Source organism: Falco naumanni (genome assembly GCF_017639655.2).
Source record: "Falco naumanni isolate bFalNau1 chromosome 20 unlocalized genomic scaffold, bFalNau1.pat SUPER_20_unloc_2, whole genome shotgun sequence".
Classification (NCBI taxonomy): Eukaryota; Metazoa; Chordata; class Aves; order Falconiformes; family Falconidae; genus Falco; species Falco naumanni.
The window spans coordinates 96,623-119,936 of NW_024427346.1; the positions used below are offsets into that span (position 1 = coordinate 96,623).

At 58.4% G+C, this 23,314-nt stretch overlaps 1 protein-coding gene across 1 annotated transcript; it reads left to right on the forward strand.

The window, feature by feature from the left end:
* Positions 1-34: 34 nt before the first annotated feature.
* On the forward strand, positions 35-23,314 carry FIGNL2 (fidgetin like 2). Its single transcript, XM_040581261.1, is given in 4 exon segments — positions 35-159; positions 20,383-20,832; positions 20,835-21,610; positions 21,612-23,314. Coding segments are annotated over 3 exon segments (2,193 nt in total). The 5' UTR covers positions 35-159; positions 20,383-20,393; the 3' UTR covers positions 22,590-23,314.

Genomic DNA, 23,314 nt, shown 5'->3' on the forward strand with positions numbered 1-23,314 from the left:
CAGCCCCAGCCCCAACCCAGCGCCGGCCCCAGCCCCAGCGCCGGCCCCAGCCCCCGCCGCCCGCGGGCCGCCGCGCCGCCCCGCATTGTCCGGGCAGGATGCGGGGCCCCGCACGGCCGCCCGCTGCCGGGCTGCGCTAGGGCCCGCCGGCATGAGGAGGTGAGTGGGGGGCGGCGGGGGGGGGGGCGGGCACCCCCCTTACCCCGCGTTCCCCGGCGGAGCATCCCCGGGATGCGCCGCTGCGGGCGGGGGCGGCTCCCGCCCGGCCGGTGTCCGCCGAGCCGGGGTTTGGGGGGAACCAGCCGGGATGGGGGGGGGCGGGGGAGGGGGGTGGTGGTCCCGTAGCCGACCCCTCCCGGGGGACGCGGCAGCCCCCGCCGCCTTGGCCGGTGCCTGTGCCCTCCCCTCTTGCCCCCAGCGGGGTGCGGGGAGCTCCGGGCCGACGTGCTGCTGACATGAGCCCCGCGGCGGGGGGAGCGCGGCGGGTGGCCCCCGGGGGTGCCTGGCCCTGCCGGCTCCTGTGGCCGGAGGGGTGCGCACAGCCGGGCCCGAGCACCCACCCGCCCACCCCTCCCTCCCTCCCTCCCTCCTTCCAGCCACCCCTCCTTCCAGCCACCCCTCCTTCCATCCGCCCTCCCATCTAGCCACCCCTCCATCTACCCCTCCAGCCACCCCTCCCTCCTTCCATCCACCCTCCCATCTATCCACCCACCCCTTCATCCATCCCTCCATCTACCCCTCCATCCATACATCCACCCACCCCTCCACCCCTCTGTCCACCCCTCCATGTACCCCTCCATCCATGAATCCTCCCTCCCTCCATCCCTCCATCCCTCCCTCCCTCCTCCCTCCATCCATCCATCCCTTCCTCCCTCCCTCCTTCCATCCCTCCTTCCATCCTTCCTTCCTTCCATCCCTCCCTCCCTCCCTCCCTCCCTCCCTCCCTCCCTCCCTCCATCCCTCCCTCCATCCCTTCCTCCCTCCCTCCTTCCCTCCCTCCTTCCCTCCCTCCCTCCCTCCCTCCCTCCCTCCATCCCTCCCTCCATCCCTCCCTCCATCCCTCCCTCCATCCCTCCCTCCCTCCTCCCTCCCTCCTCCCTCCATCCATCCATCCCTTCCATCCATCCCTTCCATCCATCCCTCCCATCCATCCCTCCCATCCATCCCTCCCATCCATCCCTTCCATCCATCCCTTCCATCCATCCCTTCCATCCATCCCTTCCATCCATCCCTTCCATCCATCCCTTCCATCCATCCCTCCATCCCTCCCTCCATCCCTCCCTCCATCCCTCCCTCCATCCCTCCCTCCATCCCTCCCTCCATCCCTCCCTCCATCCCTCCCTCCCTCCATCCCTCCCTCCCTCCTCCCTCCATCCATCCATCCCTTCCTCCCTCCCTCCTTCCATCCATCCCTTCCTCCCTCCCTCCTTCCATCCATCCCTTCCTCCCTCCCTCCTTCCATCCATCCCTTCCTCCCTCCCTCCCTCCATCCACCCCTCCCTCCCTCCACCCCTCCATCCCTCCATCCCTCCGTCCATCCACCCCTCCCTCCCTCCCTCCATCCATCCACTGCCCAGGAACAATGCGCGCTCCCCTCGGCCGCTGTCGCATGTCAAGCGCACGCTGGAGCGCTCGCCTTCAAAACAGTCGTGGTGTTGAGGAGCTGGCGGTGGTTTTTCATTAGGAGCTTTGCCTGGAAGCGCCTTCTTTTTGTTTTTTCTTTCTTTTTTTTTCCCTCCATTTTTTGAAGTGTGCTTTTTCCACTTGGGGGTCAAAAGGCACTTGAGGGTGGGGGGAAAAAAACCCAGAATGGTTTTAAAATAGCTTTGCGCTGTGTCTTCTGGCGTAAATTCTCCCGCTTTTGGAGCTGCCGTGTGCTGGTTTATTCCTAGTTTCACTCAGGGATGATCAAAATAAGTGTTATCATTGAGATCTCGGGTTTGCAAGACGGATTTCGGGGGTGCGAATGCGCTGGATTGAATTTTAGGAGACCTTGGGCGCGTGCGGGGGTGGATGTGCCTGCCTGCCCTCCGTGGAGGCTGCGTGCGTGCGATTGATAACGGCTGGGAATTGATTGATGCCGTGCATGGGAATTGTCCCAGGTTTCTCCCCGTTTTCCTCCTGAGGTGCTCCCTGCCGGCACTGGAGCGAGCTCCAGAGCCTGGCTGGGGATGCTCAATGCCAATGTGCGGCTCCGGTGCCTGTTTGCTCTTGAAGGTGGTTCTGAATTAAACATTTCTGCCGGGTCTGAGGCCCAGGAGTTGTTTATCACATTAAACATTTGTTTTAGCTCTCTTTAGCCCAAGTGTGTTGACATTTTCTCTTGGGGGACTGCTGGGGATAATGAATGGCACGTACTGTATTGTGTTCCTCGGAAAGCCGCGGGATCCCGCAAGAACATAAACACCCAGGGCAGGATTCATCCCAGATCTGAGAGCAATGGGCTCAGTGTTTACATCAGCGCCGGTCCTGAGCTGCTGCTCACGTTTAAAGTTGATTATTGATTACGAAAACCTCCCCGTTAATACTTGTCAGATTTATTTTTTTTCCCTTATTATTTCTTTATTTGTTTTTTTTTTTTTTTCTGGCTGACAGCTGCGGTTTCGCTCCCAGCTCTGCCCTTTGGAGCTGTAAAAGCTCTCGCGGAGGGGAAGGGGCGAGCCGGGTGGGTTTCGGGGGCCGGGGAGGAGCAGCCGGGGGCTCTCCCCACTCACAATTCGTTTTCTCTGGAGCGGGGAAGGGTTTCGCAGCCGCCTTTGTTCTCCCGCCGAGCCCCCGCCGCATTCTTCCCTTTTGCCATTATCATTTTGGTTAAACAGAGAGGCAAGTTGTGTACCATATGGATCATGTTAACAATTGCTTATCTGGAGCCGGTGTTTTCTCCTCCCTCTCTTTCCCCTGACTTTTTTCTCTTTTCTGGGGTCCGGGCTTGGGGCTTTACCAGTATCTTGGGTTTGGTGCCGGCTTGACGCGGTCCTGTAACCCAAACCTCTCCTCTCGCATCCCCTCGGAGTTATTTCCCCATCGGGAGAAACGTTGAGAAATCTCCAAAGCAGGTTTCCCTGCGTGCTCGGAAAGACGGAAAACAGTTGTTGAAGCAAGCAGCGCGTCCTGGATTCAGAGCCCTGGTCAGCAATGGGCTTCTCCCGGCCGAGGCTCCGTTCGCCTTTAGTTGGGGAGGGGGTGGATGGCTGGGCGATGGTCCCGTCTTTTGTACGGACTGATACAAGCAGGGGCCGTGTTTTTCCCAAATCCCTCCTTCAGGCTGCTCCCAGGGCGGTATCGAGCCACCTGATAAACGGGCTGAAAGTTTTCAGCATCCATCCTCTGCTCCCAGGGATTTCAGTAGCCACTGGGAGGGAAACCCCCAACCCATAGAAAAAGCTGTTATTTTGGTTGCCCCAATACAGATGTGAGGGCCTAACCTTAGGCCAAGGGAGTGGCCATTGGGTCACTTAATTCACCTCCTCCTTTCCCCTCGGAAAAGGTAAACACAAAAGCCGCCGGGAGCATTCGCCTCTAAAGCCGGTATCGCATCCCGCGACAGCGCCGGCGGATTAGGAGGAATAAAACGATTCTGCATGGCGCATCGTCACCTCTGTAACAACAGCATCCCTGGCATCATTAAAAAAAAATTAAATTCCTGGAAGGAGTCTGGGAGCGCGTGCCGTTGGCATTTGCGGATGCTGCGGGCTTGATTCGTGTGAATTAATTTTGCATCCTCCTAGTCGAGGAGATCTTCCCGAGGGTCGAAATGCCACCTCCAGGTTTTTCCGCAAACAGCCAAATATTCTCCTTTCTCCCCTTCTCCTTCTGCTTTTCCAACAGTTTGGGGGTTCAGCATCTCCCTGCTTTCATCCCTGCGGCTGGAAGGAGGCGGGTTAGTGCGTCGGGATGGAGAAATCCCTCAATCCATGGTTCAAAGCCGCAGATGCGGGAGCCCCGGCTTTGAGCCAGGATTCCTAAAGGGAATTTCCCCGCAGATGACATTAATGCATCTAGAGAAGCGATAGTGACCCTTGCGCGACACTGACCCTTGTGTTTATGCCGTTGTAAACACTTTTCAGTTATATTTTTTGAGCTCCAGTGATGACATGGCTGGAAGCGGAGCTTTGCCGTTTGACAGGGGCAGGCGGGGAGGCTCCTTTTGTCATCCCGGGGCAGGTCCCGTCACATCTGGCCAAACGTCAGCTGGAATTTTGCAGCGTGTAGGAAAAGCTTGAGGCTCAGGGCTCCGAGCATCTCATTTGTTTGGCACGCTCCCTTCCTCCGCTCCGCTGGGGCAAGTTCTTCTCTTGCAGATTTTTTTGCGAAATAAAGATGTTTTTTTCTTCCTTTTGGGATGCGGAGGGGGTGTGCTGGGTGATGCACGTGTTTGGCAGTTCTGGGATGCTCTGGCTCCAGAAAGATCATTGGTGCCGCGGGTGCCGCCGGTGCTGCTGCTGTGCGGTCGCTCTGTGTGTGTCATCAGGTGTCCACCCTCTCACCCAGGGGACACACGTGCCGATGGTGGCACCCAGCCCCTGATCGAAGGGAGCTGTTGGGATTAATCCAGATTGCCTTAGCGTTAAGCAGGAAAATTCCCATTGCTGGATCAGCAGCCAAACAGGGGATAAACCAGTTCTTCCCAGTGCCAGCCCTGACAATTCCCAGTTCTGAAAACCAGTTTATCCCCTTTGCAAGGTCCCACTGCAAAGTTTGTTGCCGGGATTCCTTCTGTTGTATTTTCCTGTTGGTTTTTCCTTTGGACTCGGCTTGTGGGGTGGTGAGAAGGACCCTCCCCCCTTTTCTCCCTGGTGCTGCTGAGCCCTGAGCAGAATCCTGGAGCTTTTTCTGCTCCCTGAACCCCAAGTGTCAATGTGCAGAGGATGCTGCTGCACGCGCGGAGCTGCCGGGGGCCGGCGGTGCCTCGGCAGCTCTGGGCTGGGGTCTCAAATGGGAGCAAGAGCTGAAAGGCAGCGCCGGCGCTCCGCAGCAAAGTTTATTTTGCTGTGTAACGAGGGTGTTGTAAAACCTCTCGGCTGGCCTTGTGGCCTGTCATCAGCTGAAGTTAATGTTGGTTAAATTGTACAGATCGCTAGCACAATTTTTCCGCCGGTGGTGCATGCCTGGGGTCGCTTATCAGCAACCCCTGATCTTTATGGGGGCCCTAATAAACCCAGCCAAGGCCTCGCGGGTGCTGAGGGCTTGGAGCTGAGCGCAGGGCAGGATGCGACTTCGTTCTCCCCAGGGCAGGCAAATCGGTGGTGGAAAACCCAGGTGTGTTTGTGTAATGCCAGCGGTGCCATCGTGGCCTGCGGGGTGGGGGGGCCCGGAGTCCCTCGCCCTGGACTGGGATGGTGGGGGATGCTGCTGGGGGGGGGTGCTGGGGTGCTCTGCCAGGACAAGATGCAGGGGTGTGCTGCCGGGTGGGATGCTGGGGGGTGTTCCCAGAAGATGCTGGGGTGTGCTGCCAGGTGGGATGCAGGGGTGTGCTGCCGGGTGGGATGCTGGGGGGTGCTCTCAGGGCAGGATGCTAGGGTGTGCTCCCAGGTGGGATGCTGGGTTGCTCTACCGGGTGGGATGCTGGGGTGCGCTCCCAGGACAAGATGCTGGGGTGCTCTGCCAGGTGGGATGCTGGGGGGTGTTCCCAGAAGATTCTGGGGTGCTCTGCCAGGTAGGATGCTGGGATGTGTTCCCAGGGCAGGATGCTGGGGTGAGCTCCCAGAAGATGCTGGGGTACACTCCCAGGTGGGATGCTGGGGGGTGCCCTGCCAGGACAAGATGCTGGGGTGCTCTGCCAGGTGGGATGCTGGGGGTGTTCCCAGAAGATGCTCGGGTGTGCTGCCAGGGCTATGCTGGGGTGTGCTCCCAGGAACAGATGCTGGGGTGCATTCCCAGGTGGGATGCTGGGGTGCTCTGCTGGGTGGGATGCTGGGGGTGTTCCCAGAAGATGCTGGGGTGTTCTGCCAGGGCTATGCTGGGGTGTGCTCCCAGGAACAGATGCTGGGGTGCATTCCCAGGTGGGATGCTGGGGTGCTCTGCTGGGTGGGATGCTGGGGGGTGCTCCCAGGACAAGATGCTGGGGTGCTCTGCTGGGTGGGATGCTGGGGGGTGCTCCCAGGACAAGATGCTGGGGTGCTCTGCTGGGTGGGATGCTGGGGGGTGTTGCCAGGGCAGGATGCCGGGGTGCACTGCTGGGGGGGTGCTGGGATGTGCACCTGGGGTGGGATGCTGGGGTGCGCTGCCAGGTGGGATGCTGGGGTGTGCTGCTGGGTGGGATGCTGGGGTGCGCTGCCAGGTGGGATGCTCAGCCAGGTGAGGTGTGGTACCCAGGCGAGTATTTTCCCTCTGTCTTGGTTTAACCCCAGCTGGCAACTCAGCCCCACACAGCCGCTCGCTCACTCCCCACCACGGGATGGGGGAGAGAATCGAAAGAATAAAAGTGAGAAAACTCCTGGGCTGAGCTGAAGACAGTTTAGGAGGTAAAGCAAACCAGGGAATTCCTTCCCTGCTCCCCACCCCAGGCAGGGGGCTCAGCCATCCCAGCAGGGCAGGGCTTCGTCACGCGTGACGCTTCCTGGGGAAGCCACCACGGTGAATGTCCCCCCCTTCCTCCTCCTCCTCCTCCTCCTCCTCCTCCCCCCAGCTCCACGTGCTGAGCGTGACAGTGGGATATCGCGGTGGTCACCGGGGGATATCCCGGTGGTCACCGGCTCAGCTGCCCCAGCTGCGTGCCCCCAGCTCCCAGTGCCCCCCAGCCTGCTCGCTGGTGGGGTGAGGAGCAGAAGAGCCCTTGGCTCCGAGTAACGAAAACATCCCTGAATGATCAACGCCGGCTCCAGCACAAATCCAAACCAGCCCTGCTGTAGCCGCTAGGAAGAAAATTAACTCTATCCCAGCCCAACCCAGCACCTCCTCAAGAGCAGAGCCACTTTTTTTTTTTTTTTTCCTCCAAGAAAGCAAAAATGAATGTCAAGACAAATTGCACTTTAACCCACACTTGTCTTGCCTAAAAAAAAAAAAAAGCTGAATAATAGCGGAATAAGTACCCCTTTCCCTGCCCCGGCCGCATTCGGTGGAGGAGCTTGCTCTTCACAAAGCCTTGGCTGTGTCAATAGATGAGAGGTGCAGCGGCCGCGGCGAGCCGGAGGGGACTCGTGGCACCGGGGGGGACACCAGAGCCCCGGTCCTTTCGCTGTGATTAATCTTGGCGTTGCTTTAGGGCTCTGAAGAGCAGCGGCACCGGCTGCCGGGTGGCTTTGTCTGCTGCCACGGCTCTGTCGCGGTGGAGGGACCTTTCCCATCGGAAGCTCTTTCCTTTGGGAAGAGCCTGCAAAGCACTTGACTCCGCTCCCCGTGTCGTGCTGCCTCCCGGAGCGGGATAATGTGGGTGTAATTGATGGCGAGAGGACTAATGGCTGCAGAAATGTGTAATTAAAGGCCAGGGGTGATGCGCTGCGAGGCTGTGCTGCGCGCGGGAGGTTAGAGAGGTTGAGTGTCTTTTGAAGGGTTTATCCCGCGCATCCCCTGCCTTGGGTGGGCAGCTCGTCCTGCTGGGGGTGTCCCACGTGCGCCGGCGCCGTGTGGCATCGGGGGGACACGCCGGGGTCCCCAGCCCCCCCGTGGAGAGCTGTGCATGCGGCAGCATCCCCACCGAGGATGCCACTGGGCAGGGTTTTGGTGTAGGGTTTTATTTTCCCACCCCTTCTGGCATCTGGAATTACCAAATCCCTGGGAGCAGCGGTGTCCCAGCCCTGCGCTTCCCACAGCGTCACCTCCTCCCTCCAAAGGCTGGATCAGGCCACGTGTGGCAAACGTAAATCTGCCGAAACGCCGAGGTGCCGCGAGCAGGTTGGGCTTTGCTGGGCTGGGGGGGGGGTGGCTCCTGGGGCGATGGTGCTGAGCCTGTGCTTGCCCTCCTCACCCCGTGGGAATTCCCCATGGGAATCGGGATCAACGATGGGCGCGTTGTGCCCGGGGTGGGTTTATGGCACCCCGAGGTGCCGCGTTCCCAGCTCTGCTTGTGCCACTGGTGCCGCTTCTTTACATTGCGCTTTGCAGCGCCGTGCTCTTAGAAAAACGGGGTTTAGCGGCTGCAGCAAAGGACCGGCAGCAGAAAAAGACATCAGGAGCCAGAGATTTGGCCGTTTATTGGAGATGCCACCCAAAACTGAGATTTCAAAGATCCCGTTGGAAGCGTTGTTGCTATTTTCCACCTCAAGTGTTGCGGATGCCTGGGGGTCCATGAGAGCAGCATCCCTGCAGCAGGACCTGGCTGCCTAGCCGCGGATGCTGGTGGGCAGCGCTCACAGAAGTGACTATCTGCTAATTTCGAGATATTTCCATTTCCATCTTAATCGTCACCAACCTGAGCAGCCAGGCAGAGCCCAGCCGTGGTGGGGCCGAAGCTGCTGGCAGGGCTGGGGCCAGGTATGCACTCCAGAAATAACGTCATTACGGATCTGACCTTGGGCTGTTCATATCCTCCTCCTACAAGGTGATTACTTTTTAATGAGTGGCTGCTGAAAAGGGAGGAAAATGAATTATTTCTGCCGTAGGATTAGCTCGAGGAGACGGGAGCGGCGCTGCCCCGGATCGATACGCTCTTGCACGGAGCCAGCCCGGCACCAAACTTCTCCCCGATTTCCCAGCGATCACTTTATTATTCTTTAACCTTTATTTTTGGGGGGAGCAACAACCCTGTGGCGGCAGGTTGAGGCGATGTAATGCTGTCTAATTAGCGTTGGCTTGTAATTGCCGCCTATCCGTGCCAACTCCCAGGATGCGGGGGGGTGGGAGCCGTCGGGGCGGCTGCTCCCAGCGTGGTCCCCAAAGTCAGAATCCATCCGTGGGGCAGAGGGGAGCTGTAGCCGGGATGCAGGGCAGCAGCATCAGCGAAGAAAGAAGCACACCCCCCCCCCCCCAAAAAAAAAAAAAAAAAAAAAAAAAAAAAAGGGAACTTCTGGAAAATCCATTAGTGAATGGAGTGCGGGAGGGAGCTGGGCTTTTCAGGCTGCTGAGGCGGTGTTTAAAAAAAGAATCCGCGAGTCAAAAGGCTTGTGAAAACAAAAGCCACTGAGAGAGAGGCCTCCCCCAGCCCAGCTCCAGCGGGGGACGGGACGGTGGTCCACAGGGGATGGGGATGGGGGGCGTCACCCCGCAGACGATGCGATGGGGACGCAGAAGCGAAGGAGAGGAGGAGTTCTTCCTCAATTCCCCGCGGAGCGCGCTGCCCGGCAGGGCACCCAGGCGGAAAATACAACCGCGTTGTGCGATGCTGGATAGGGCTGGGAGGCTCCCCAGAATTAGAGTTAATTAAGATTGATTCGTTCCGTGAAGGAGATGAGCTGGAGCGTTGCTGCTGCCGTTACGGACAGGGTCTAGTGCCCGGGGTAAATTATCTCCCCGCTGCAGCCCGGTTCCCGTGGCCGTAGCCCCCCCCCCCCCCCCCCCCCGGTACTGACCCCAACCCGGGGGCAGATATTGGAGAAGATCTACCAGGGGCTGGTGGCTCCTGCCTCGGCTTTTGCCCCCGGGGGAGTTCATTATTGGAGCTTTATCGGGATAAACGCCCCGGGGAGGAGAGGGCTGGGGGGTCCCTGGGCCCCTTCCCGAGCTGCAGAGCATCTCCTGCATTTAACAACCTTCAGCCAAGGACTTGTGGAAGGGGAAATGTGATGGCAATGCTGTCGTTGGGGGTGGTCAACCTGGAGGAGGCTCCGGGAAGACCTTAGAGCAGCTTCCAGTACCTAAAGGGGCTGAGAAGAAAGCTGGAGAGGGGCTTCTTACAGGGGTCTGGGGGTGATAGGGCAAGGGGTGATGGCTCAAAACTAAAAAAGGGCAGATTTAAATGAGATATAAGGAAGAAATTCTTTACTACGAGGATGGCGAGGCACTGGAAGATGTTGGCTGGAGAAGCTGTGGATGCTACAGCCCTGGAAGGGTTCAAGGTCAGGTTGGATGAGGCTGGGAGCACCCTGAAGGTGTCCCCATGGCAGTAGGGTTGGAACGAGATGGTCCTTAAAGTCCCTTCCAACCCAACCCATTCCATGATTCTATGGAATTGGAATTCTATTCTTGGAAAAATAAGTCGTTTCAAATTGTTTGCAGCCTTTTTTGGGGGTTCGTGTGTACATCGGGGTTCCGAGACACCACCCCCCCCCCCCCCACCCGCTGGGTCTGCCCCAGGTGTGCACAGTGCTGGGTGCTGACCACACCGTGGTGGCCAGGCTCCGTGTCCAGCTCCGTAATTCTTCGGCTTTGCTGCTTCTCATGCTGCTGTAGCTCAGCTCCCAGAGGTTGTATCCTCCAGGCATCCCACCACCACCCCCCCCCCCCTACGGCACAGCATCACCGGGCGCCCCTCCACCAGCTCGGATCTGGTGGGGGTCAGCACAAGAGCGTGCCCACCCCCCACCCCCCCACCCCCCAGATCCTCCTTCTGCAGATGCAAGTGGGGTCGGTCCCTCTCGGGGGGGATGGGGGTGTGGTGGTCCTGGTGGGTTTCAGTAAGTGGTTTTGAATGGAGCGAGGTGAGGATGAGTTTTGCAGAGCAGCTTCCATCTGCTGACAGCGTGCCCTTGGCTAAGTGGCTTCCGTGGAGGATGGAGATGCTATAAAGACACCTTCAGCCTCTTCTTCTGCATCCCTCTGTGGACCACGTGAATACGCATCCATACAACCGCGATCTCCGCAGGTGGTCTCCCGTGGCACGTTTCTAGATGGGCTTGAGGAGGAGACGGCCACAGTCACATCCAAGCCAAGCACAGACTTACAGCCCTGATGGGAGAAGCAACGTTCTTGCCTCGCCGTGTCCTCCAGCCTGGCCGTGGGTCAGGGGCAAAGTCCCACCTGGGACCGGGTGGTGGGACCAGGAGCTTCAGGATGCGCTCGCCACCCACCCTCGCTGGCTTGGCCGTTATGATGCAGATTGTATGTAAACTGGGTCCGTTTGGCCGCCTGACCTTGTCATGGGGCCACGTCTGTTTGGGAAAGTGGTTCTGCTGATGAGAAATGGATTTTCCTCTTTAAGGTAATCCTCCAAAAATGGGCAGGGTCCGACCCCGGCCCCGAGGAGCTGGTCCGGCATCAAGGAACGGCATTTCAGTGAAGGGCTTCAGTCCCAACAGGGACCCGAGGAGCACCCATGGGCCGTGGCACCCGTCTGTGGGGCACGCTGAACTTTCTCCTGCACCTTGAGCATCTGCCCTGGGTTGACCTGAATGCTTCAGTGATGCTCATGCCTAAAACCCTCCTTCCTACTCGAGAACCCCCCTTCAAGCAGCCGTCTGGTGGGGATCACAGCTGGAACATCACCCCAAGGAACGTCCTACAACAGACGAGATGGTTCCAGGGCAGGAGAACATCTACCGGAGGAGAAACGATGGCGTGGGAGGGGGAACGCTGTTGGAAGGAGCTGGGTTTGGCACGTGCTGAAGCAACATGGTGATGGAGCAATGCGATAATTAAGCCTTGGTAATTAATTTTCATCTTGGAAGCACGGGGAGGAGCGTGCCGGTGGTGTGGCAGGAGCAGGGAGGGTTGAGCCAGCCCCACCTTGCAGTGGCTTCTAGACCCAAAGAGTTCAGCGGTTTTGGCCCGTGTTCCTGGGGGTGGTGCGAGGCTGAAGCCCGGATCTCAGTGGTCCATGAGACTTGGAGACCAGCGATGTTAAGAAAAACATAAATATAAAAATAGAAGCTGATTTTTTTCCCCACTTTTTTGCCTTTTATTGCTTCTTTTTCTCCCACCCTTCTTACATGGAAGCTGATTTTTTCCCCGCTTTTTTTTTTTTTGCTTTTTATTGCTCCTTTTTCTCCCATCCTTCTTACATGGAAGCTGAAAGCTGACTTTTTCCCCACTTTTTTTTTATTTATTGCTTCATTTTCTCCCATCCTTCTTACATGGAAGCTGATTTTTTCCCCACTTTTTTTTTGCTTTTTATTGCTTCTTTTTCTCCTGTCCTTCTTACATGGAAGCTGAAAGTTGACTTTTCCCCCACGTTTCTGCTTTTTATTGCTTCTTTTTCTCCCATCCTTCTTACATGGAAGCTGACTTTTTCCCCACTTTTTTTTGCTTTTTATTGCTTCATTTTCTCCCATCCTTCTTACATGGAAGCTGATTTTTTCCCCACTTTTTTTTTTGCTTTTTATTGCTTCTTTTTCTCCTGTCCTTCTTACATGGAAGCTGAAAGTTGACTTTTCCCCCACTTTTCTGCTTTTTATTGCTTCTTTTTCTCCTGTCCTTCTTACATGGAAGCTGAAAGCTGACTTTTCCCCACTTATTTTTGCCTTTTATTGCTTCTTTTTCTCCCATCCTTCTTACATGGAAGCTGGAAGCTGATTTTTTCACCACTTTTTTTTTGCCTTTTATCGCTTCTTTTTCTCCCATCCTTCTTATATTGAAAGGTGGAGCAAAATTCCTCGAATCCACTAATTGCATCGGGTCGCTCTTAATGATAGCTGGATTTTATCGCCGTATCCCCTCGATCTGGGGATTCCCAGCCCACGGCGCCGTGTAGTGTTTCCTCCGGGTGACACCGAGCGGCGAATTTCTCCTCTCGCCGTGACAGATGGGTGATGCTCAGCTGCTGCCAGCCTGAGCGGATCCGTATTAATTTTTCATTTGCCGGAGCAATGCACAGATGTTTGGTTGTTTTTTTTTTTTAATTTTTTGCTGGAGCAGCACAGATGGGCGATGGCCCGTTGGTCATTCCCGGTTCGTGCTGGTGTCCAGCTGCTCTGCACTTGATATATGAGTGGACAGCGCGGATGCTGGAGCCTTTGGCTCGCGCCGGCCGGGGCTGAAGGCTGTTTCTCCTGGGGGATGGGGAGAGAGGGCAGGGTGGGAGTTAGCCTAAATCCTTTTAACATCTGTACATTGACCCTGCTCTGATTGCAATACCATCCTTGGCTTTGTCGGCACCGGTTAGGAGTGGACGGGGAATGTGGCGGACAAAGAAATGCAGCTCCCCGATGGATTTGCCAAACAACCCAAATTCACCTTGGAAAACCTGATGTTTGCGCTCCGGCAACGTGCTGAAAAATCAGCTGCCCGGCCTCGGCTCGTGGGGGAGGGCTGGGGGGTTTACCCCCCTCCCCACTTTTTGCACAGGCTGCCAGGGGTTGCTTTTGGGTCCCGTCGCGTCTCAGCGCCGCTTTGTGCTCCCCCTGCCCTGGGGCTGGCTTGGGGACCGATTCTGCCACCGGTGTAAATCCCTGCCGGGCTGTTTTCCCGGTGCTGGACCCGCCACGTAGGGATTTACTGGAGGGGACTGGGATCGAGCTTCAATGCCCTTACCAAGGCGCAGAAACGTTGCTGTAACCTGCAGCATCGACGCCGAAGCATTTCAGAACGGCGGCCGCGTGCCTGGGGTCCACCGTGAGTGTAAGTGCAGTATCTGCATGGGTCATAATTCTGATTTGTGGCTGTGGTTTGGCTCGTGGTAATGCCGTTGCACTTCGCCTACGCTGCTCTTAGGAGGCAGGGACGAACCCCAGCCCAGGATGAGCTCCTGGCAGCAGAAACCGAAAAGATTGTCAGGAAATGCCTCATTTAAAAGAAGAAAAAGTCATTCCCTCTGCCTCCCGTTGGCTGGGCAGACTTGGGTAAGTCTCCTCTCTCCTGCATTTTTTTTTTCCCTAGCTTCTTTTTCCTAGCTTTCCTTGGAAAGCTGCTGCTGGGCTTTCCAAGGGCTGGGATGCTGCTGCAGGATTCTCCCAGGGCTGGGATGCTGCTGCTGGGCCCTCCCAGGGCTGGGATGCTGCTGCTGGGCTCTCCCAGGGCTGGGATGCTGCTGCTGGGCCCTCCCAGGGCTGGGATGCTGCTGCTGGGCTCTCTAAGGACTGGGATGCTGCTGCTGGGCTCTCCCCAGGGCTGGGATGCTGCTGCTGGGCTCTCCCCAGGGCTGGGATGCTGCTGCTGGGCTCTCTAAGGACTGGGATGCTGCTGCTGGGCTCTCCCCAGGGCTGGGATGCTGCTGCTGGGCTCTCCCCAGGGCTGGGATGCTGCTGCTGGGCTCTCCCCAGGGCTGGGATGCTGCTGCTGGGCTCTCCCCAGGGCTGGGATGCTGCTGCTGAGTTCTCCCAGGGCTGGGATGCTGCTGCTGAGTTCTCCCAGGGCTGGGATGCTGCTGCTGGGCTTTCCAAGGGCTGGGATGCTGCTGCAGGATTCTCCCAGGGCTGGGATGCTGCTGCTGGGCTCTCCCAGGGCTGGGATGCTGCTGCTGAGTTCTCCGAGTGCTGGGATGATGCTCCTGGGCTCTCTAAGGGCTGGGATGCTGCTGCTGGGCTCTCCCAGGGCTGAGATGCTGCTGCTGTGTTCTTTAGCTTTGAAGATGTTGCTGAGGCTGCTGCGGGAGCTGGAGCACCTCTGCAGGGGTACAGACACCTCTGGGTGCTGCAAGTCTGGTTGCAGCAGGCACAGGACTTGTTGCACAGATGTGAGGCTGCATTTGTGCCGTGGGCGCTCAGTTTGGGGGGCTTGTCTGGACCTGGTCGGGTGCTGGTAGCAAAGTCCAGAAGGGAAGATCCATCACGCGCATCCCCGATGTGGGAAATCCGTGGTAGCAGGGCTGTGGGGACCGCTGGGGGAAGGCTGAGCTGTGAGAGGAGACTCTTCCCCATCCAGGTTTGCTCTTTCTTGGCTCAAAGTTTGCGCCTCAGAGAATTCAAATCCTGGGAACTTAGGCAGAGCCGGGAACCGGGACGCCTCTCCCTGCCTGGGAAGCCGATCGCATAAAGCTGCGCTGCTGCGGGTAATTGCAGGGATAATGAAACAGCTCAACGTCTTTTGAAAAAAGCATAAATCCTCCCAGCTGACAGCTCTGCAGAAAAAGGAGCCGTCAGCGTTTAAACCAGCAAGACAGCGGCGGTAGGAGCAAAGCATGGTGGTGGTGGCTTGGTCCTGCACTGGGAGCCGAAGGGCGGCAGCGGCTGCTCCCTCCCCAGGGCTGGGATGCTGCTGCTGGGCTCTCCCCAGGGCTGGGATGCTGCTGGGTTCTCCGAGTGCTGGGATGCTGCTGCTGGGCTCTCCCAGGGCTGGGATGCTGCTGCTTGGGCTCTCCAATGGCTGGGATGCTGCTGGGTTCTCCGAGTGCTGGGATGATGCTGCTGGGCTCTCCCAGGGCTGGGATGATGCTGCTGGGCTCTCCCCAGGGCTGAGATGATGCTGCTGGGTTCTCCTAGGGCTGGGATGATGCTGCTTCTGGGTTCTCTTGAGTGCTGGGATGCTGCTGCTGGGCTCTCCCCAGGGCTGGGATGCTGCTGCTGGGCTCTCCCCAGGGCTGGGATGCTGCTGCTGGGCTCTCCCCAGGGCTGGGATGCTGCTGCTGGGTTCTCCGAGTGCTGGGATGATGCTGCTGGGCTCTCCCAGGGCTGGGATGCTCTTGCTGGGCTCTCCCCAGGGCTGGGATGCTGCTGCTGGGCTCTCTAAGGGCTGGGATGATGATGCTGGGTTCTCCGAGTGCTGGGATGATGCTGCTGGGTTCTCCGAGTGCTGGGATGCTGCTGCTGGGTTCTCTGAGGGCTGGGATGCTGCTGCTGGGCTCTCCCCAGGGCTGGGATGATGCTGCTGAGTTCTCCGAGTGCTGGGATGCTGCTGCTGGGTTCTCTAAGGGCTGGGATGATGCTGCTGAGTTCTCCCAGGGCTGGGATGCTGCTGCTGGGCTCTCCCCAGGGCTGGGATGCTGCTGCTGGGCTCTCCCCAGGGCTGGGATGCTGCTGCTGGGTTCTCTAAGGGCTGGGATGCTGCTGCTGAGTTCTCCAAGTGCTGGGATGCTGCTGCTGGCTTCTCCCAGGGCTGGAATGATGCTCCTGGGCTCTCTAAGGGCTGGGATGATGCTGCTGGGCTCTCCCAGGGGATATCACGACACATCCAGCACTCGCACCATGGGGCTGCGGATCGCTCCCTCCGGAGTGACCCGTGGGTCTGCTCCCCCTTCCCGGGGCGCGGGTGCTTGGCTGGGTTGAAACCTCGGGTTTAGCGCATCCTCAGCTTGAACGTGTTTGCTCTGGCGCGCTCCCCCTCCGTTTTTTGCCCTCCGAATCCATCCAGACCTTTCCGTGATCCCCTTAGGGATCGCTGGATCGCTGCAGCCACCAGCGCATGCTGCCTGCGGGCCATCTCTCTATTCGCCCGCGTGGGTTTTGCCGTGAATTTTTCGGCACCCGCATTAGCGACATGTGCGTGTGCATCGGGCCGGGACATGAGCTTGTAAAATACACGTACATGCCTGCGTGCATAGGCGGTGCGGGGGGGCTGGGGGGGTGATAGAGTCGTGCTCCAACAAAGGCGACCCGCGTCGGGATGCTGCTGGGGGCAGCCCCGCATCCCTGCAGCCTCATGACTTGGCCTGAAATCCCTCGTCCCAGAGCTTTTCCTGGAGGGTGGGTGGGTGGGGGGGGGGCGGCAGGAGGGGGTGCACCCCATCCCCAACGCCGAACCGTTGGACACCCTCGGCGGTGCGCCCCGCTAAAAAGCCCCCGAACAAAAGCCCAGTTCAGAGTCGCTGCTGAATAGATTAACAAGATTTCCATAATTAGGGCGGGCGGGAACAATAGGATTCTCCCCTGCCCAGCCCCCCCCTGCCCGCCTTTGTCTTGTGCTGGGGATAATGGGCAGCAGCGAGGGTGGGAACCAGCCCGGCCATTTGGTCACTGGACAGTAATTTTCTCACACTGCCAAGGGGAGCATTGAAACATCTGTCCCGCTCCGCCGCCTCATTCATGTCCCGTTTCAACCCCCTGACAACTTCTCCCTCCCCCCTCCGCCCGGTTTTCCAGGGTGCAACCAGGCTTTTTTTTGGGGGGGGGTTGGCTTTTCTTCTCCCCGATGCATCACGTCTTTCAAGGGGTGGGATGGAGGCGGGTTGGGTTGGTTTCTCGCCCCTTTGGGGCTGGGGTTCGCTTTGGTGGCAAAAAAACCCCCGTGCCCACGCGTGTGCCCCCTGCCCCTCTTCTGGCAGCGGCTTCGCCGTTGGGGGGCTGGGGGAACCGGTGTCGTGGTGGTGGGTTTCCAGCCGCGCACCGTGGCGTCGGCTCTTAACGAAGCAATTCCCATCACCGGGCTCAGCTGTGGCCACCAGGTTTTAGCTGGCGTGGGACAACGGGGTTAGGTGGTGGGAGGGATCCCTGCCGCACCGCCGTCCCTGCGGGGGGGTTGTGCCTGTCCTTGGGATGGGTGGTCCTCAGGTGGTGTCCTGCCTGATGCTGCCTTGGAGGAGCTGATGGATGGAGAGACGCATGGGCTGTGGGGCCTCCCTTCTCCAGGAGGGATGGGTGAGGGTGTCCGTGCCACCGTCAAGGGCAGAAGAAACCGCCTGGAAATGCCACTGGGATTTGCTGGTCGTGGTGGTGGCACCTCATTCCTGCCACGGAGGATGCTGGAGCCACCAGCCACCTCCCCAGTGCATCCCAAACCCCTTTCCTCCTCCCCCAAAGTCCCGGCTATTTACAGTCTGTATTTTTTTTGGGGGGGCAGAAGCAGCTGTGGTCGGCACCGTGCGCTACCACATGGTGATCTGCACCCATTGAGTGAGGGTGGAAACTCCCGGTGCTTTAATTCCTTAAAAAAAAAAAAAAAAATTTAAAAAAAGTCTTATTCCTCACAGAGCCATCCAAACATCATCCAAACCCTCATTTTTCCCTTTAATAGCTTCCCGGTGGGTTTTGCTGGCGGGCAGAGGGAAGGACCCCCTCCATCCCTTCATCCCCAGCCAGACCCCGCGTTCTGCTCCGGAAAAATCCGCGGCAGGAGCTCAGGTTGATGGGGCAGCGTCCGCCTTTGTGGGGGTTAAAAAGGGCCCCTTTCCCGCAGGCGGTCGGAGCGTTTATCTATCGGGAGCACTTTAATAATGGCCAGTAAATGCAGGGAAGATGCCGGATAAAGCCAGGCAAAGCCACCATTTCAATCCTCTTGTGTAAGTTTGATAGCCCAAGTGGAAGGACAAATGCCGTATAAGTCAATTAAAGCATTAAGTAATCTAATTGTGCTGCGGGCACAAAGTGGCTTAAAGGCTGAGAGAGGCGAGCGAATGCTGCACGAGGTCCCCTCCTGGCTCCTACTTTAGCTGTCCCCCGAGGCGTGGGGCGTAAAGGTTGGGGGGGGGGGGAGGGGGGCGCCGGGGAGGGGACCGTCTGGGGGTGGTGATGGGGGACACTGCCACCCCCCCTCTGCGGGCGCTGCTGGCATCTGGGGGCTGGAGCAAGAGAGGGTGACGCCAACCTCAGCATCCCCGTGATGCGCAGGATGGGGTGACAGGGATGCAGGGACCATGGGGACCCCCGGCAGGTCCTGCAGAGCCCCCCAGGATGCATTTCTCCCCCACTACAGGAGTGGCTCCGGGCATGGCCGTGGTGGTTTTGTCTTCCCCTTGGCCGGAGAAATTGTTTTGGTGGGGCCAGGCACAGCCCATGGGTACCGGCAGCGATGCTGGGGTGAGCGAAGGGGTCCCGGGAAAGGCTCCGGGGGGAAGGGCAGCTCCCCCCAGCCACCTGGCTACACGCTATTAATATTCTCTTAATATTCCATGCATTATAATCATAATATTTTAATTATAATATTATACTCAGCTCCAGGTGGGGCATCTCAGGGCAGCGTTGCCCTCCGGCGATGTGTGCCGATGCGTGTCTGACAAGGGGGCTGCAGTGTTTGGATCGCCTGGATGTGCCGTGGTTTGAGAAGCGGAATATTTTATTTTGTTGGATGAGGTGACCATCCAAAGTCAAGCTGGCTGGCTTCCCTGAAGTGGTCGCTGGTTTTTTTTTTGTTTCTTTTTTGCACTGGTGGTGGTCAAGGGGGGGTTTGCATGGAAAATTGCGAGCGTGAGCATAACGGAGAGCATGCGTGGGCAGTCAGGAGGCGCAGCGTGGTCGTCATGGAATGGGTTGGGTTGGAAGGGACCTTAAAGACCATCTTGTTCCAACCCCCTGCCGTGGGGCCACCTCCCACCAGCCCAGGGTGCTCCAAGTGTCCAACCTGACCTTGAACCCTTCCAGGGCTGGGGCACCCACAGCTTCCCTGGGCACCCTGTGCCAGCGCCTCGCCATCCTCGCAGTGTGGAATTTCTTCCTTAAATCTGCCCTCTTTCAGCTTCAGTGATGGAACCAATTCGGTTTGCTCTTTTGTACACCTGAATCATAACCTAATTACTGTTTCCTCCCTAAGAATCTCACCATCTTAACGTCTTCTGCACATTTCCACGTAGAATCGTTTAGGTTGGCAAAGACCTTTAAGACCTAATTGTGACTTAATTTCTGTTTTCTCCATAAGAATCTCAGCATCTTCCATCATCAACACATTTCCACGTAGAATCATTTAGGTTGGCAACGACCTTAAAGACCTAATGACCTTTAAGACCCAATCGTGCCTTAATTTTTGTTTCCTCCATAAGAATCTCACCATCTTACGTCATCAACACGTTTCCACGACGAATCGTTTAGGTTGGCAAAGACCTTTAAGACCTAATTGTGACTTAATTTCTGTTTTCTCCATAAGAATCTCACCATCTTACATCATCAACACATTTCCATGTAGAATCGTTTAGGTTGGCAACGACCTTTAAGACCTAATGACCTTTAAGACCCAATCGTGCCTTAATTTTTGTTTCCTCCATAAGAATCTCACCATCTTACGTCATCAACACATTTCCACGTAGAATTGTTTAGCTTGGTAATGACCTTTAAGACCCAAACCGTGACTTAATTTCTGTTTCCTCCATAAGAATCTCACCATCTTACGTCATCAACACGTTTCCACGTAGAATCGTTTAGGTTGGCAACGACCTTTAAGACCTAATGACCTTTAAGACCCAATCGTGCCTTAATTTTTGTTTCCTCCATAAGAATCTCACCATCTTACGTCATCAACACGTTTCCACGTAGAATCGTTTAGGTTGGCAAAGACCTTTAAGACCTAATTGTGACTTAATTTCTGTTTTCTCCATAAGAATCTCAGCATCCTTCATCATCAACACATTTCCACGTAGAATCGTTTAGGTTGGCAATGACCTTTAAGACCCAATCGTGACTTAATTTCTGTTTTCTCCATAAGAATCTCGTCATCATACGTCATCAACACATTTCCACGTACAATCATTTACCTTGGTAATGACCTTTAAGACCCAACCGTGACTTAATTTCTGTTTCCTCCATAAGAATCTCACCATTTTACATCTTCTGCACATTTCCACGTAGAATCGTTTAGGTTGGCCATGACCAACCAGTAACCCAGCACTGCCAAGGCCACCACTAAACTGTGTCCCTGCCTTGATGCCACCTTGAAACACTTCCAGGGATGGAGGTGACCGGGCAGGGTGGCGTGGTGGGTGTCGGAGATGCTCAGCGCAGCGCGGTGCTCACCCCTCTTTCGCTGCTCTCACCTGGCACGATGCTGTCCCCGCAGGTCTGTCGAAGATGCACTGGTCACCAGAGCATGCCCAGTCCCTGAACCAGTGGCCGGAGCAGCACCTCGACGTCTCCTCCACCACCTCCTCGCCAGCCCACAAGTCCGAGCTCTACCCCAGCACCCGCCAGCGCTTCAACTACGCCTGGGCCAACGACGACATCTCTGCGCTCACCGCCTCCAACCTCCTCAAGAGGTACGCCGAGAAGTACTCGGGGGTGCTGGAGGCGCCCTACGAGCGCCCGGCGCTGAGCGGCTACGGGGATGGAGCCTTCGGGCCGGTTAACGGGCAGAAAGGGGACGGGGAGCCCTGGCCGGTGGCCCACGGCTCCGACGGCGCCTACCCCCTGACCCCCATCCACGATGGCCTCCCCGGTGCCAAGGCGGTGGTGCCACCCGCCGTCCCCCCCAGCGGCGGGGCCATCGGGCTGGGCGGCTCCCCCGGTGGTGTCCCACCGACCCCATGTACCCCGGTAACTCCTGCGGAGGAGCCGCCGCCGGCTCTGGCGGGCTGGGGTCATCTCAGGAGTACCCCTCGGGCTACGGTGGCACCTACTTGCCCTCTGGCTACTGCACCCAGCCAGCAGCGGCGCTTCCCCCCCCGCACCCCCCAGCCCTCCACGGCTCGGGGCTCCTGCAGCCCCCGCACCCCTCGCCCGCCTTGGTGCCGGGCTACGGCTCCTCCGGCCCCATGTACAACTACGCCGCCGGCAGCTACCCGCCGCAACCGGGCTACGGCACCATCCACCCCCCGCATCCCTCCGCCTCCTACCTGCCCTCCGGCATTGCGGCGCCCACCCCCATCCCAGCCCCGCCGCCCGCTGCCCGCCCGCCCGGGGTCCCTGCCTATGGCTACCAGGGCGCCGGTTTGGCCCCCCTGGCCGTGCCGCCCCTCGGCACCGAGGCGGCGGGGGGTCTGAAGAGGAAGGCTTTCGACATCTCCGGCGGGGAGGACGAGGGGGAGGGCAGGTATAGGAAATACAGCTACGAGCAGCCAAAGTCCCCCTACCCCATGTCGGACAACGGCGAGTGCCGGGGTAACGGGTTTGGGGGCAGCGCCGAGTCCCCCCAGGTGGCCTTCAAGCCCGGGAAGCGGCCGGGGGGCGCCGGGAACGCCGAGGAGCACGCTGGCAAGTACGGCGGGCAGCCGATGAAGAGTCTGGTCTCACCACCCTACGGCGCTGGGGATGCTGCGCTGCGGCCGGCAGAGCCCTTCGAGAAGTTCAGCCCCCCCCCTCGCCAACGGGGAGCGGGCGGCCGAGCCGGGTCCCCCCTTCCCACTGCGGCTGCCCCCCAAAGCGCCGGTCTTCGGCAGCCCACCGGTAGAGGAGCAAGCCAAGAACGTTGACCCCTTGGTCTTGGAGCTGGTGAACACCAAGATCGTGGAGCGGGGGCCACCCGTGCAGTGGACGGACATCGCCGGGCAGGTCTCTGTGAAGGCCACCATCGAGGAGGAGCTGGTGTGGCCCATCCTGCGTCCCGGCGCCTACACCGGGGCGAGCCGGCCGCCCCGAACCATCCTGCTCTTCGGTCCCCGCGGCACGGGGAAGACCTTGTTGAGCCGCTGCATCTCCACCCAGCTGGGCTCCACCTTGCTGAAGCTCAGCGGGACAACCCTGCTGTCCACCTGGAAAGCTGAAGCCGAGAAGATCCTACAGACCGTCTTCTTCGTGGCCAGCTGCCGGCAGCCCGCCGTGGTGCTCATCACCGAGGCTGAATCCTTGCTGGTGGCTCGGGCCGGTGAGGACGGCAGCCAGGTGAGCAACCTCAAATCCCAGCTCCTTTCCTACCTGGATAACGTGGCTACCTCATCCGAGCAGAACGTGGTCATCATCGGGACCACCTCCCGACCCGGCAGCATGGATGAAGCATCTCACCGCCGCTTCGCCAAGAGGTTCTACATCTCCCCGCCGGACAGCATCGCCCGGCGGCAGATCCTCCATCACGCCTTGGCTCAGCAGAGCTCCTGCTTGAGCGAGCGGGAGATGGTCTCCCTGGTCCAGCACACCGAGAGCTTCTCCGGCGGCGAGCTGGTCCAGCTGTGCCAGCACGCCGGGGCCACCACGCTGCGCGCTTTGCCGGGCCAACTCCAACCCACCTCCTACCAGGACTTCGAGAAAGCCTTCTGCAAGGTCCGCCCCGCCGCTTCCCAGAAGGAGCTGGACTTGTTCCTGGAGTGGGATAAAATGTACGGCACCCGGCACTGACGTGGGATGGGGGGGGGGATGGGGGGCGCGGGGATGGACCCTTCACCCCAAGCTCCAGGGATGGACCCTTCACCCCAGGCTCCGGGGATGGGTTTGGGATTTGGCTGATGAACGCAGGGTTTGGAGGGGCTGGGGGCTCTGATTCCCCCTCCCCCCCCCGAGCCACGCTGGGGCCGGACCCCCTCCTCCCGAAGCGGAGACCCCCGGCGCCAGCACGCCATACCTCTTCTTTAAAATTTCGGGACTCGGCCGGGCTTTTCCTCTCCTCGGTTTTTCGGGAGCCGTCGCCCACCGACCTCAGGATTAATCTATTTATTATTTTCCCGTTCATCCGTCCCTGGACCAGTGATGCAGCGAGGGGGGACGGAGGCGACCCAGGGTCCGGCTGCACGAGCCCCGCCCCCCCCCCCCCCCCCTCTTAACCCAGAGGCTTGATGATGACGATTTTTATTTTTTTTTAATTGCTTTTATTGTTCCTAACAGAAATACCTCGGGCGTCTTTCGAGCAAAGCAGCCCCCTCGCACGTGGCGGCGATGTCCTTGATCGGGGAGCGGGGGGGGGGGGGAGCAGCGGGTGGTGGGGTGGGGGGACACACACACAAAACCTGGGGGTTTTGGAGTAAAATGCTGTAGATTGTTTAATATACTAGACTTGGGTTTTTTTTATTTTTGTAAGGTATGTAGGGTTTTTTTTTGTTTGTTTGTTTTTTCTTTTTAACTACTCA